The 13,949-nt window shown below is 42.8% G+C and overlaps 3 protein-coding genes across 3 annotated transcripts; all 3 read left to right on the top strand.

Annotated features, from left to right (window-relative positions):
- Positions 1-483: 483 nt before the first annotated feature.
- On the top strand, positions 484-2,772 carry LOC122615998 (troponin C). The gene is made up of 5 exons (XM_043791220.1): positions 484-664; positions 733-850; positions 912-968; positions 1,770-2,021; positions 2,403-2,772. The coding sequence occupies exons 1-5, from the start codon at positions 653-655 to the stop codon at positions 2,429-2,431; spliced, it is 468 nt and encodes a 155-aa protein (XP_043647155.1). The 5' UTR covers positions 484-652; the 3' UTR covers positions 2,432-2,772.
- A 1,252-nt stretch (positions 2,773-4,024) lies between these two features.
- LOC122616031 (protein rogdi) lies at positions 4,025-9,931 on the top strand. The gene is made up of 8 exons (XM_043791272.1): positions 4,025-4,243; positions 5,001-5,125; positions 5,828-5,961; positions 6,402-6,473; positions 6,545-6,676; positions 7,181-7,338; positions 7,422-7,752; positions 8,795-9,931. The coding sequence occupies exons 1-8, from the start codon at positions 4,233-4,235 to the stop codon at positions 8,861-8,863; spliced, it is 1,032 nt and encodes a 343-aa protein (XP_043647207.1). The 5' UTR covers positions 4,025-4,232; the 3' UTR covers positions 8,864-9,931.
- Positions 9,932-10,083: 152 nt separating this feature from the next.
- Positions 10,084-13,594, top strand: LOC122617473 (3 beta-hydroxysteroid dehydrogenase/Delta 5-->4-isomerase). Its single transcript, XM_043793345.1, has 4 exons — positions 10,084-10,163; positions 11,755-12,110; positions 12,288-12,563; positions 12,917-13,594. The coding sequence occupies exons 2-4, from the start codon at positions 11,792-11,794 to the stop codon at positions 13,516-13,518; spliced, it is 1,197 nt and encodes a 398-aa protein (XP_043649280.1). The 5' UTR covers positions 10,084-10,163; positions 11,755-11,791; the 3' UTR covers positions 13,519-13,594.
- Positions 13,595-13,949: the final 355 nt, after the last annotated feature.

Here is a 13,949-nt window from a genome sequence, read left to right as displayed (position 1 = left end):
GGGCAGAACATTCCTTGCTGTCGCTGCCCACGTTCAGCCCTCCTACGACAAACTGGATGGGGCATTGCTCCAGTGGGGATTTCTCCATCTGGCGGCGGAATCGAAACACATATATGTGTATATATCAACGATCGTGTTGTTTATATACTTGGGGACGCGGGGATCGCAGCGCAACGCATCGCATTATAGCTGGCTGGCGCACATATGCAGATATCGTGGCTCCCCCTGCGGCTCGGCATGCCGCTCCACTGGATGGGATGCTCCATCCAACAAGCGATCAGTGGCCGTGGAAAACCACTATACGGCTCGTGTTCAGTCTCCGGCAGCGAATGCGGCGGGATACGCTCAGATCGCGTTTTATTTTCGCGTTTTCCCATCGCACTTTTACAGTTTTTTCTAAAAAACAATAAAACCGAGGCAGCGGCGTGGAAAAGCGCTACATATACTCCAACGATCCGCACATCCACCACCAATCGGCCGTGTTCGTGTTTTTCCGCTTTTTCGTGGCAAGTTCACCGATTCTGGTCTATATTTTGGAAAACGCATCCGCGCAGCCTCGCAGTTGGAACGAATACTCCGTGACGATCGGTTCGTGAGATTAGGCTGATCAGAAAGATCCTATTGGCACCCCAAACCCAAAAGCAGCAGCACCATGAGCAGCGTTGTAAGCATCTAGGATCATTCCCGCACCAAAGGACTTTTGCTGAGTAACACTTATTTGTCCAATTCCAGGATGAAGATCTTACCCCCGAGCAGATCGCCGTGCTCCAGAAGGCTTTCAACAGCTTCGATCACCAGAAGACTGGCTCCATCCCCACCGAGATGGTTGCCGACATCCTGCGCCTGATGGGTGAGTTCTGGGATTGGGATGTCCAGTGTTTATGGGAGTACTTATGCTTTTGGAACTGCAGGTCAGCCCTTCGACAAGAAGATCCTGGAGGAACTGATCGAGGAGGTCGATGAGGACAGTAAGTAAACAATATTTTACTGCTTTTAGACAGTAGGAAGAGCCTGGTGGGAATTTATGTATATCTACAATTTTATATGAATTCAATTCAAATGGAAAACATTTGCATTTTTTCTGTCAAGTAAAATCCAATTAAAATAATTGTGCGAAAATAGTACAACTTGAGTGGCATATATTTAATTTTATTAAATTCCCTTGAAATTTGGGCACCAAATGGTTCAAAATTAAATGTATATACATATGTAGTTATTATAAAACGAGCAAAATCAATTTGGTATATGCATCAATAATATATGTGCTCTTGTGCCAATTTCGTGGATCGTGTTTTTCGTTTTATCGAATTGTGTAGTTATATATACAATTTGGTTTTCAAATTATGCTGAAGAGATGCTAAGAGCTGAACAAATATTAAGTTACAAATGGAAAACCCAAATTAATAATTCGATACTATACTATAAATTGAATCAGAGAAGTTAAAAACTAGAAGTAAATAATGTGTAGACTGTATGCAAAGAACATTGATTCAATGGCAAAAGGGAACAAAATATAAAATTTCCTACGGTCAGCTATAAATTATAAATTTATATATTTATGGAAAAAGCTTCGTCTGTTCCAAATTTAGCTGGTAATTACAGCAAATCAGAGATGATCCACCATCGAACGATGATTATATTTTAGTTACGCGCTGTCATTGATTTATGATCATAGCCGCTGTGGGACCATCATCATTAGCTGGTGGATTTCCAGTTGTTTCTCTGCTAATTACACAATATCTAATTATCCAATATTTGGCACCTTTCAGAGTCCGGTCGCCTGGAATTCGGCGAGTTCGTGCAGCTGGCTGCCAAGTTCATCGTGGAGGAGGACGCGGAGGCCATGCAGAAGGAGCTGCGCGAGGCGTTCCGTCTGTACGACAAGCAGGGCAACGGCTTCATTCCCACCACCTGCCTGAAGGAGATCCTCAAGGAGCTGGACGACCAGCTGACCGAGCAGGAGCTGGACATCATGATCGAGGAGATCGATTCTGATGGTTCCGGTACAGTGGATTTCGATGGTGAGTGCCCGTGCAGACGCGTACTGATATTAATACATTCTAGTGGCTTTCCATCCGCATCCACATCCCCATTCTCATACCCATCCACTTCCACATCCACATCCACCCACATTGGCGCATATAGTGATCATAAATTTCGATGATCTTGAGATCGCGCGCGATCGCTCGATTATGACAGCTTGATCACCGCTCCCATGGAGCATATCGGTCGCTATTTTTAGGCGCGACACACAAACTCGATTCCACACGCATTTTTCATTCTCGGAATACGTATTTACATTTTGTTTTCGTGTTTATGGAATATTTATTTATAAATGCATATAGCGGTTGCTCTGGCTCGGTGGCATCGGTTTAATGTCTGTCATTTTGTTTAATTTACAGAATTCATGGAGATGATGACTGGCGAGTAAATAAACGCACTGCGTCTGCCACCCACTCAGCCACCCACCACCCCCTGGAAAACACCACCCACCCCCACTACCAAAAAAAAAACCCCACACATGCACACTATACACACACACACACACACCCACACACACCTGTTGGGCACACGTTTGTTTGCTCCTATTTGCACACTTGTTTCGCTTCTTATTTGCATTTTCCCCTTTTCCACTTTTTGTTTTTTCTTCGGGGAGCAAACAAATCCACGTACTTCAGTTTGACAATGCCAAACACAAGTAGAAATAGAACTTTTGTACTACTTTTTATACTAAAAGAGCAACGGAATACTGTGTATGCGAAAAAATAAATGTTATGCCATCCATGGCAAAAAAACCCAAAAGTCCACTCTTGTTTTCATTTGTTTTCGGATCACTGGATTACTTTTTGCCGCCAAACAAACACGTCCATATATCTCGCTTTGATAATGCGAGTAAACAAAGTGAACTTCCCGCACTGGAAGCGCCGTAAATTTTATTCAGTCTTGAAATATGTGCAGCATTTCCTAGCATTTATTGCACACTTCTGGGTTTATTTTCCTTATACGAGTGTTAATTATACTTTTACTGGATTTGGCGATGTTCGCCGTTTTGACAAATGCTAAATAATGCTGGCGAGCAACAAAACTTTATATTAATGGACTGGCAATTAGTCACAAGCTTTCTTCTCAGCGACAATTTTGTGTTTATATTATTTTGTTGTCGGATCAGGGTTTCCTCTGCCAAAGAAAAACAAAACAGCCTATTTCGATATACGACTATATATGTATACTTTTCCATCAAAATAAAAGCGTTTCTTTGGTGAGTTTGTAGCTCATCTATACTGGCACTTCACTTATTTTTAGCCCACATATTTGTTGTCTAATGCTATGGAGTTCTATAAATGGGACTTGAGTTTCAAGTTAAAATAATGCACTTATTTATAAACTGTGCTCTGCTTGAGGAACGCCTAGTGAAATAGTTTGCTTTTTGTGTCTTTCATTGTTGAGTTTTGACTGACTTAAAAAAATGTTGTAGTTTATGACCACAGGTTTGCTTGTGGAGTTAATGATATGTACCGACAGCCTATAAAACGTCTACATAATAGAGAAGTCGAACTTGTGATCATTTGAAAAAGTAAGTTAAACTTGATCACTAGTCTCAGTACCCCGTTTCAGTTTTTTGAATAATAGGGTTTTATATGAGAGATTCCACGAAAATAAATATAATTCCAAACATACTAGTGAGTTGTTTAAAATTAGTTAGGAATAAAAGCGAATCGCTCTTCAATCAGCCTAACGTTCAAATAGAACACCCACATGCGTATGTATATAATCAGTTTTCGCCACTGTGGACTGCCCTACATTTCCTATTTCTTGTTAATAAATAAATATTATGCTCTTACCAACAGCTGAGCTGAGCTGAAGTTGGCCTCTTGTAGCTTCGATCGGCGCAGCGAAGAGCTGGCCGAAGAAAGCTGCCTGGCCTGGCCAAAAGCTCCGTCTTAACCACGTTAACTACAAGTCTACAAAACGAGCATTGGCATTGGCCTCGTCATTTGGATGGTATGCTATACCGCTGAGTTGAGCGCTGGGCGTCGATCGTCGAACGTCGTACCGCTACCACGTACCGCTACCGCTACCGCGATTCAGCGTTTTTTTGGGGGGCTCTCCCTACGGCCGTAAATAAAACCCCACCGAAAAGCGAACGAACTATCCGCGAGTTTTCCGCCTTGCGACACTGGGTCTCGTGATTCGCGGTTCGCGATTGATAAAGAAGTTCGAGTATATCCAGAATGCCGCAGAGGTAAAGGAAGACAGAAAGCACTAGCTATACCGTTATTTATATAATAGCAGCAACAAAATGTTGTTTGTTTTGGCTTATTTGCTTACCCGCTGTGCGTGTGTGTGTGTGTGTGGCCAAGAATCAAGAATCAGAAATGTGAACGTGTTAAGAGCGGCAAAGCCGCAGCCAATGGCCATGCCAATAAAAATTTATGATGGCATAAACTTTTTAGGAGGCCCCTGCCTTTCATCGATACCTTGCTATTCTCTTGGCCTTTTCATTCTTCTGACATTGGCTTATCAAATAAATTCTAAAACAAAATAGGACCTGATAAAGCCATTGTAAGTTTGTGCGTGTGTGAATAGTGGTGCTCAAAGTATCTGGGCGTTTGTCAAGTTCGCTTGATAAGCGCGTTTTTGTGTGGCCTTTTGTAATTTTAGCCATGATTGAAAACTTAAGGCAGCCATTGCCCACCCGTTCACCGCCGACACGCGCTGCAGTGGTTTTTAAAGGGGGACTTGGGGAACTGGGGTTTTTAGCTGGCTATACGGGAAAATTCTGCAGTCCAGCGGCAGAAACCAGACGCCGACGTCAGCTGGCTGTGACGTGAGTCACAACAATGGCCCACCAATTAGCACTTGACTTTGAATCAAATCAAGCCGAAATCGTTCGCAAACATGATAACGAAATACACAATTGTCCGACCGAAAAGGCAAACAAATCGCGTGTTATTCGCGAGTAACTAACTGAATTGTTTCTCTGTTTTTTTCCCTCGAAGTACCACGAACAACTGGTCGTTCCAGCCACTTCATCGTCAGCGGAGCACCAGTGGATACCCTCAGCATGTCCTCAACACGGTGCCCGAAACCGCAGTGCTTACCACGCCCCCGCCCACCAGAAAACGTATGTAACGCTTTTTCTGTTTTTATTTGCCATTTGAACTTGGCGCCCAAGCAAGCAGTGCTCTGCGAAGCTAACAGAGATTGATGAGCGGAGGGAGTATTCTTGGGCTATCTTGTGGTTTAACCGAATCTAAATCTTATTAGAGCTTTGAACGCAGTAATTCTTTTTGTTACTTTGCCACTTTTAGTCATAATCATTTAATGTTCGCTAATTTTCACTCCTTTTCAACGTTTAACAGCTTTAACAGAGTGCAAGTAAGAGCTCACTGTTACGTCAAGCAGTGCATTAAGCAGAGCGGGCCAGGGCTGTAGACTGAATGCTTGTTCCAATAAAAATACTTTGTTTATTTTTTTTGACATTTTATATTGGACAAAAAATCCAATTAGAAAGACAACAATGTTTTGTAGAACTCCTATTTAACAAAATATTGTTTTTAACACTTTGTGATTTATTGTGGTGGATGTTTTGACTGACTTAGAATAACATATTATAACCCAAATATTTTAACTCGATGACAATATCCGCGTAGAATATCTGTATTCAGCAGAAGACAATGATTTTTGAATGTCGCGCCCACATCGACCAGTTTAGTATTAAAGCGGTAGTTTTGTAGGATTTTGCGCTGCTTGCATGCCTGCCGGCCACTTGGCAACCCTGCGTTCAATTAAACAACAACAACTGAAATAAAAACAAAAATTACAGCGCTCACAATACAAATTGCTGGCGTTGCTGCAGCGGAAAGCGGACACAAGCGCAGATTCTTAGCAGCGCGGAAAAAGCCGAAAAGCGCGATGAAAATGCTCGCGGACACGGAGCGTGAGGAAGCCCTCAACCTGGTGAGTTTTCCGATCGTTAGAAAAGCGATGCGATTGCCATTGCGAGTCCATGACAACGGCATCGCACCAACAAAAACAATAACAAGCGTTGCCAAAAAAGCAGCATAAAAAACGATTAATTGAACCCTCTATGTTGACTAATTGATTATCGATTGCCGCTGATGTTCTGTTCTTCCTGCTTTTCCTGCCGACTTTCCACCGCCCCCGCACATCGCTGTTATTGATTTGTACACGGAACGTGCTTTGTTTGATGGCGCTATCGCAAAACACAAACCCACCAACGCCTCACCTCCTCGCCGCCACACCGACTTACTGGCTGACTGGATGACTGACATACCTACATAATCTCTGGCTGGCGGGACTCCGAAACACAAAATACGAACACCAAATGCGGAACACCAAATATGCAAACCCAACCCACTTCCGAATACGACCCGTAGCAAATTGAGTTCGAGTGGGTGCTGCGCCAAGAAGTACACGCGATACTGAAGCAACTGAGGACCATTCTAGTGGTGAGTACCCGATCGGCTTGGCTTCCCTAAGCTTCCTTAAGCACTAACCACACCGCACACTGTGTTTCCAGGAATGCGCCCATCGGTTTCCGGTGCCCCTGTACGAGAACGAGGGAAAGAAGACTGAGAAGTTCATACTCACCGTGTCGCCCGATCAGCTGAAGGCCGTGCTGACCCTAACGGGCGATGCCATCACCCAGGCTGTAAGTGCCATTAGCTACCTCAGTAAAGTACGCCCACTATAACACCCAGCAGGAATCACCGACTGGTAGAAACCCCAAAAGATTGTAGACGCCCCCAAAGAGTGGTGGGAAAAACCCCCAAGCATTTAACTAGTTCCTTTCTTAGAGATGATTCAGTTTTTGGATGTATTAGCATACGTAGCAAAATTCCCCAGAGGTTACTCAAAACATTGGTTTGCGTCAATAGTTAGGTCTTATACCGACTATTCAATTCTTTACCATAGAAGTTCACACTCCTCTTCTCTACAATTCAGCGCACTACTACGCCCAGTAAAATCATGTTGATAATCATTTAAGAACATATTTATTTTCCTTATCTGTTGCTGAAACGACATTTGTACCTTTCCATTATAAATATGCGTATTTGTTCAATTAATCTGATGACTTAACAGAGTGAAACAAGTGCAAATTTTCCGATCAGTTCCCGACGACCAAGGTATGCTAATCCCGAATTTCCGTTCGCAGGACATTAGCTTTAAGCTGTGTAAGGCGCCGAGCCAAACGCAACGTACCTCCATCACACATGACTCGCCCTGGAAGTTGCAGCAGGTCCAGGATGCGGCCAATCATCTGCAGACCGCCATCAACCACATAGACGATGTCGACGACTCTTATCACTTCAAGTGAGTCACGTTTTGTTTTGCATGGGATCTGGGCTCCGCGGGTGTGTTAATGCACTTATAATACACTTGTAAACTCCCCACAGAACCTCCGACGAAGTGCTGCATGTGATAGGCAACATTCTGGATGCCCTGCAGCGGGGCAGGAACAGTTTGCTGGTGCCCAAAAAGAAGCCCATTGATGAGCTGATCAAAGGGCGCAACATGAAGTCGCTGGTTCCCAATCTGCCCGAGGATTTGGCCGTAAGCTTCTACCTGCAGAGCCACAAGCTGATCATTGCCGTCTACCAGCTGCTGAACAACCAGGGCACCATGCGCTTCGATTCCCGCCAGGCGGAGGCCTCTGTCCAGTGGCTAAACGATGTGCTACTGCTGCTGATGAATGGCCAGAAACTGTGCCAGCAATTAAAAGACAAGGTGAGTCGCCGGTGAAGCACCGGAAGTGGGCAAAAGAACGCTCGATTTGTATGACTGCACACACAGCAACACATTGGTAGGAACGAAAAGAAGGTCAGGCACGATTAGAATACAAATAAAGAAAGTAAAGATAAATTATATATGAGTACTATTTAAAAATGTAGCATAAAATATTTTAATTGTTTCATTTTGAAATAGATTTCATCATCACCGGGATGGTATGTTTATGGTCAGTTTTTATTTAGAAATTATGGGTATTATATCATGTTCGCCCCCCGCATTCACCAAAAACAGAATACTTGTTCTCAGCGGGTTAGAAGTATACACAGAAATATTCAATTATTTCCCAGAGAAATAACAAATGTATCTTTGTTGTATACACTGAAAGAAAAAACGTGTTTTCAAAAGCGTACCTTAGGTATCCACAGTTTTGTCGGGGCTTTCTATAGTGACAAGAGTATGTTTTTCTGACACCATAATGTTGTGTGTTGTTTTGTATAAGTTATTATCAATTTAAAATATTTTTATTGATCATAAATCAATTTTTCGCTCGGTATACCAAACACAAATGTAATGAGCACGATATTTCGACAGCTGGCTGTTGAACAGATCAAAATTGTTCTATAATTTATAGGTCAGAATAGCCCAAAAGACTTCAGCAATTACTTGGCGCCCATTAGATTATTTCAGCACGAAACACACCCACCCAAAAGTAAGCTATTTTTGGAATTAGCCGGCACTGATAAGGCGTCTGCTCTTGAAATGATATCACAGCGATTCCCAACGGCAAAGCACAAGCGTGGAGAGCCACAGATGCTGTCCTATTTTCCGCACCCACAAGATGCCGCCAAGTTTTATTTGGTTGCTGGCCAACTGCCAGGGCCACGCTGCAGCTCTTGACTGTGACGCAAGTCGGCAATTAAAGTGGCCAATATGGGGATTGGCCCAAGTATTGCAAATATGAGGGAACGAGTTCTAATGCGCTGGGTCCTAGACTGAGTTGTGGGTGTATTTTTAATTCAATATTTCCGCTCTTTCGCAGATATCTGTGTTTTCGGTGTACAAAGATTTCACAGTTGGCTCGCGTTCGCCCTCAGCACTTTCCTACTGAGACGGGGAGCACAATGGAAACCAGGAAAGGAATCCCTTGATGGATGGCAGCGGTGGATCGGCGACAGAAACAATAACAACAATAATAGCTAATAAAGAACCGTACTTGTAATAGCGAAGTAAATAATGTTAGTTGAAATGTTGCTACTGGAAACGGCACACCCATAATACCCATGCATACTATACTATACTATACTATACTATACCATACAATACAATACTTTAAACACTATACTGCTATATACAGTACAGAGAGTTATATACATACATACAACTAGTTTAATGTACACAATCAACATTCATGTTAAATTACGATTACGTAGAACCTGAGTTCATCGCTTCACGTCACTCCAATTATGCATCAAAATGCATCTAAATAGCATTAGGCTGAGAATTGAGAACAGAATACGTTTGTGAAAACCAATTGTGTGTGTATGTGTAACTAAATGAAATTGCTAGATAATTATAGTTTATTCATACATGTAATTTAATGTAATATACCATGGCCCTTATTTATGTTTGCTAAGATGCAATGAAATCCACCAAGTCAGCAGTCAATCGGTACTTAAAGTCGGTACTTACAACGTTTATACCCCCAATACGCCCCCATATACATATTTACCTAGGTACATACGGAAGGGGCACCTACATCGGCATTTACATGATATTGTTGTAATAAACCAAACCGAAATGTGAACAGAATTTTTAATTGTACTAAACACCGTTTTGTATTCGTATTCGTAATTGTATATCCGTAATTGTATTTCGCGTACTCGTTAATGGTTAATGGTTAAGAGCGCCCAATCCTAATCTAATCCAAAGTCATTTGTATCAACGGCCTTTACTTCTCGTTTACTTTATACATATACCAGGGAGTTTATAAAGATATAGAAAGTTATTGAATGAGATGCAACGAAAACAATTACCACTGTACTTATTGAATATTGCAATTGCCTAAGCACCCCGCTAAATGCATGGGAAGAGAAGACAACTATTTATGTAATCACTAAGCGTACTTACTGTCCACATTCATTTACTTGTTGTTGAATAAAAATTACCTTTTACCAAATGCTTTCGCTCTCATGCTTTGAAACGCGTTCTTTTGATTTTTCGCGCCACAAGCCCGATATTTGCGATCGATAGCAGCGATGGCGATGACGATGACTATGGCGATAGCCTAGTAGCTTGGCAACGATCGTTTCGATTTCGGTTTCGGCCAGTTTTGTTTATGGCCACCAAGCAGTTTCAAGTCAGCAGGCAAGCCCAAAGGTTTGTCCACAAAAAAGAGCCACCTTCTTCCGGTAAGCGGCGTTCCCTACTCATAAATAGTACGACTTTCGGGCTTCTAGATGGACAAGTGCCATTGGTTGAGTGTTTCAAATGGCCAGGCCAAAATGCCAAAATCGAGTGTTGACGTGTAGATGTCGAAATAGACGCGGAAACCAGTTCGCCGTAATTGTTTTGATGCTGTGTTGTAATCTGTAAGCCCGCCTAGCCAAAGAAACATTAGCACATTGAGCCATGTATCTCTTTGTTGAGATTGCTGCCGTATCTTGTAAGTTGATGTTGCGGATGGCGATGTTGCTGCTGCAGATGTGGCTTTTGCAGATGTTGCTGCTGTCACCATCGGCATCTTATTTTCCTTGTGTTGTTTCTCGAGTCTGCTGAATGGCCTTAGTTGCTGGACGGGCTCTAATAAAATCACAAAGACAAAAGTTGACCGTGGCCAAGTAACACACTAAGGGGAAATAGAAATCGAAAGCCATAGAGCGAGTGTGTCAATGGACTCAATCATACTTAGTATACGAATTTTCTTCGGATTTCCTCTATCCTCAATAACCGAAACTAGTTGCATATCATATCTTCAATATCTTTGTCTAATCTTGCGGACAGCATTCAAACTCTCTTTATTTGAGTAATTATGAAGTTAGCAGTCATTTTTGGCACTCTAAAAATGCGAATGCCATTAATACGAACAGAAATAAGGTCGCGTTGCATTAGAAGGTAACCGAAACTAATGAATTAATTAGTAATGCTTTTTTTAGCTCAGCTGTTGACCATTAAAAGATAATTGTTACTAAAGTATAGCTTAGCCCGTTAATCTCACATTTACAAAACCCATTCAGTTTATTTGTTTCTTTAGTTTAAATAATAAAATAGTAAAATAAATCATAAATAGTATATACCCTGAGCAAAGCATCCTCTGCTTATAACAAGATACAACATTACAAAATAGTGAGTTTACATGTATGCAAATAGTGTCAAAATGCTTACCCAAAACCACATTTAGCTTTTATTTATGTTTGAATGTCCTAATTTCATTGTCAAATTACCTGTCGATTTAAATTTTGTCCTGATTTTGTGGCCATTTTTTCTTGAAAATAGGAAATCGTCCTTAGTTGTAGGGCTTCATTTATTCTAGGGTGATTTTTAAAATGTTGAATACCCGTATTTGTTCTATGATTGTAGTAGCTTTTAATGGGTCTGACCAGACTAGACGACTTAAAGCCCATTTCAACAAGGTGAAAGCCAGCTTTTATTACACTGAGTGTAAAAACAAATAATTCCAGTAATCAGGGGAATTTGAATTACACAAATTATGAATTATAAGTAAACAAACATATATATATGAACATATATAGTAGCAATAGTAGCCGCCTTTATTAGTGCCGCGGAGCGTCACGTAAGCCGAGTATTTGAAAACGCGCCGAGCCACTCGGAAACCTGCTCCGCTGACCCTCGAAGAAGGTCGCCGGCTGGTGATGAGCCAGTTTATGTGTGATGTCCAAGTGGCCGGGCTCATTGGGCCGCCGACCATAAAAGCCACTCTCACGGAAACTCCACTTAAGCACTTAAGGCAGCCAAGCTAACCTGCAGTCGGTCTCGTTGCAGTTAAACCAAAAACCAGTGCACTTTGACCCCGGACGCAATGGGCAACAAAAGCGGGGAAGTGCTGCTCGTAACCGGCGGCAGTGGATTTCTGGGTCAGCACCTCATCAAGCAATTGCTGGAGCGGAAGGAGGAGCTGGGCATCAAAGAGATCCGCTCACTGGATATAGTGCCCTACAAGAACAACATCGGTCATGAGGAGACACCCCTACTGCGCACCTATGTGGCCGATATTGGGGGCGATCGGGAGGCACTCAGTCCCATCTTTGCGGGAGTGGACGGGGTCTTCCACTGCGCCGCCTCTGTGAAAATCGAGTATCCGCCCAATTACGAGGAACTGGAGCGCGTGAATGTGAACGGTGAGTGAGCGGATAAAGTACCTCATAAGATACGTAATTCCAGGCATCATTTCTTTTACTATAACGAGTTGAAATCAGCTTTGATTTCATCTTAACTTCACCAGTTAAGCTGTTGGCTTCCGGACTTGAAGATTTCCAAGATATAAGTCATCCTGATTAATTTCTCCCTTTTTTTAGGCACCCTGGCCGTGGTGGACATGTGCATCCAGAACAACGTGAAGCGCCTGGTGTACACCAGCTGCACATCCGTTTGCTTTGTGCCTTTCAAGGGCCGTAGTACCTTCTCGGCGATAATTAACTCAACGGAATCCAAGACAGACACTCCCACGCTGGACAGTTCCACTTTGTGGGAGCAGGATAATCAGTTCCTGATACCCGGATACGCTTCCAGCAAGCTTAGGGCAGAGAACATAGTCCTCAACTCGAATGGAGCTCCCCTGCACAACCAGGAGGGTAAGTTTGCTTAAGCAGATACCGCCCAAGTTCTTGGTATCTTAGTCATAAGGTATAATAAACGAATCAATTATACGCCTATCAAGTTATAGGGTTTAATAAACGATTCAATTATACGCCCAATTAAAGTTGAATAGGCTAATTTACTAGCTATTTGCAAAAATTAAGCTTAACTATAAAGAAATGAAGACAAATTCTTTATTTGAAAGCACATCTCTTTATTTCTCTTAGAATGGGTGCGATTTTTAATTATCATGTGGTTTATTTCACTTTAACTTATTTAAAGGCCATATTAGTTCGACAGTTCATTAATAATTGACAGTTCATTTACTAACATTTGTATTCCCTTTCAGAATACCTGGCTACCAGCGCCATTCGCGCCCCTTTGACCTATGGCGAGTGTGACTCGCACTTCATCACGCAGATCTTCGACTTCCTTTCCTCTAGGGGATGGGTTTTCCCACGGATTGCGGGCGTGGGTGGAAAGCAGCAGTTGGTCTACGCCGGGAATGTGGCCTGGGGACATATCTGCGCCTATAAGGCGCTCAAGGTGTCCGATAAGGCTGTGAATGGACTTCCCGTCTTTGTCACCGATGACACGGGCATCAATGATGTGTCCCGTTTCGTCCAGAAGATGGCGGTGCTGGGCGAACGGTTCAAGGTGAAGACCAGCTGGTGGTACGTGCCGCACTTCCTGTTCTTCTTCCTGGCCTTCCTGCTGGAGGTGGTGGTGCGAGTAGCGTATCCCTACACCAAGTACCGCCTGCGGTACTCCCTGCGCGCCATCGCCTCCTACACGTCCTCGATGCTGATGTACAATCGCCTAAGAGCCTCCATCCACATGGACTACATGCCACTCTTCGATCCGGACGCGAGTGCCGAGCGGAGTGCCAAGTGGTATGCCACGTGGTGGGACCAACGACAGCAGGCCAAGAAGCTCAAGAAGTCCAGCTGAGTGGGGCTAATCCCCCGTATTGCGATAGTATACTCCTTGATATCCTGAGTGGATTTGTGTTTACTGCCCTCTCTGAATCCTGTAAATATCTTGTTAAATAAAATGGTTGTTGTTTGTATTACGAGCTCATGGTTTACTTTTGCAAAGGAAAATACGATAGGAACTTTGGTGAGTGGATGCTTACATACGAGGGTCGTTTGATAAGTCCGTGACTTTTTGAATAAAATATATTTTTTTCGTCAAAGAAGCGTTTTATTTCTCAACATAATCTCCTTTTAGCTCTATACATTTAGTCCAGCGTTTTTCCAATTTTTTATTCCTTCCAAATAATAGGTTTTCTCAAGGCCCTCAAAATAGTCGTTTGTTTCTGTGATGACCTCTTCATTTGACCCGAATCTCTTACCGCCGAGCCATTTCTTCATGTTTGGAAA

Source organism: Drosophila teissieri, chromosome 3L (genome assembly GCF_016746235.2).
Source record: "Drosophila teissieri strain GT53w chromosome 3L, Prin_Dtei_1.1, whole genome shotgun sequence".
Lineage (NCBI taxonomy): Eukaryota > Metazoa > Arthropoda > Insecta > Diptera > Drosophilidae > Drosophila > Drosophila teissieri.
This window is presented reverse-complemented; position numbering and strand designations above follow the sequence as displayed.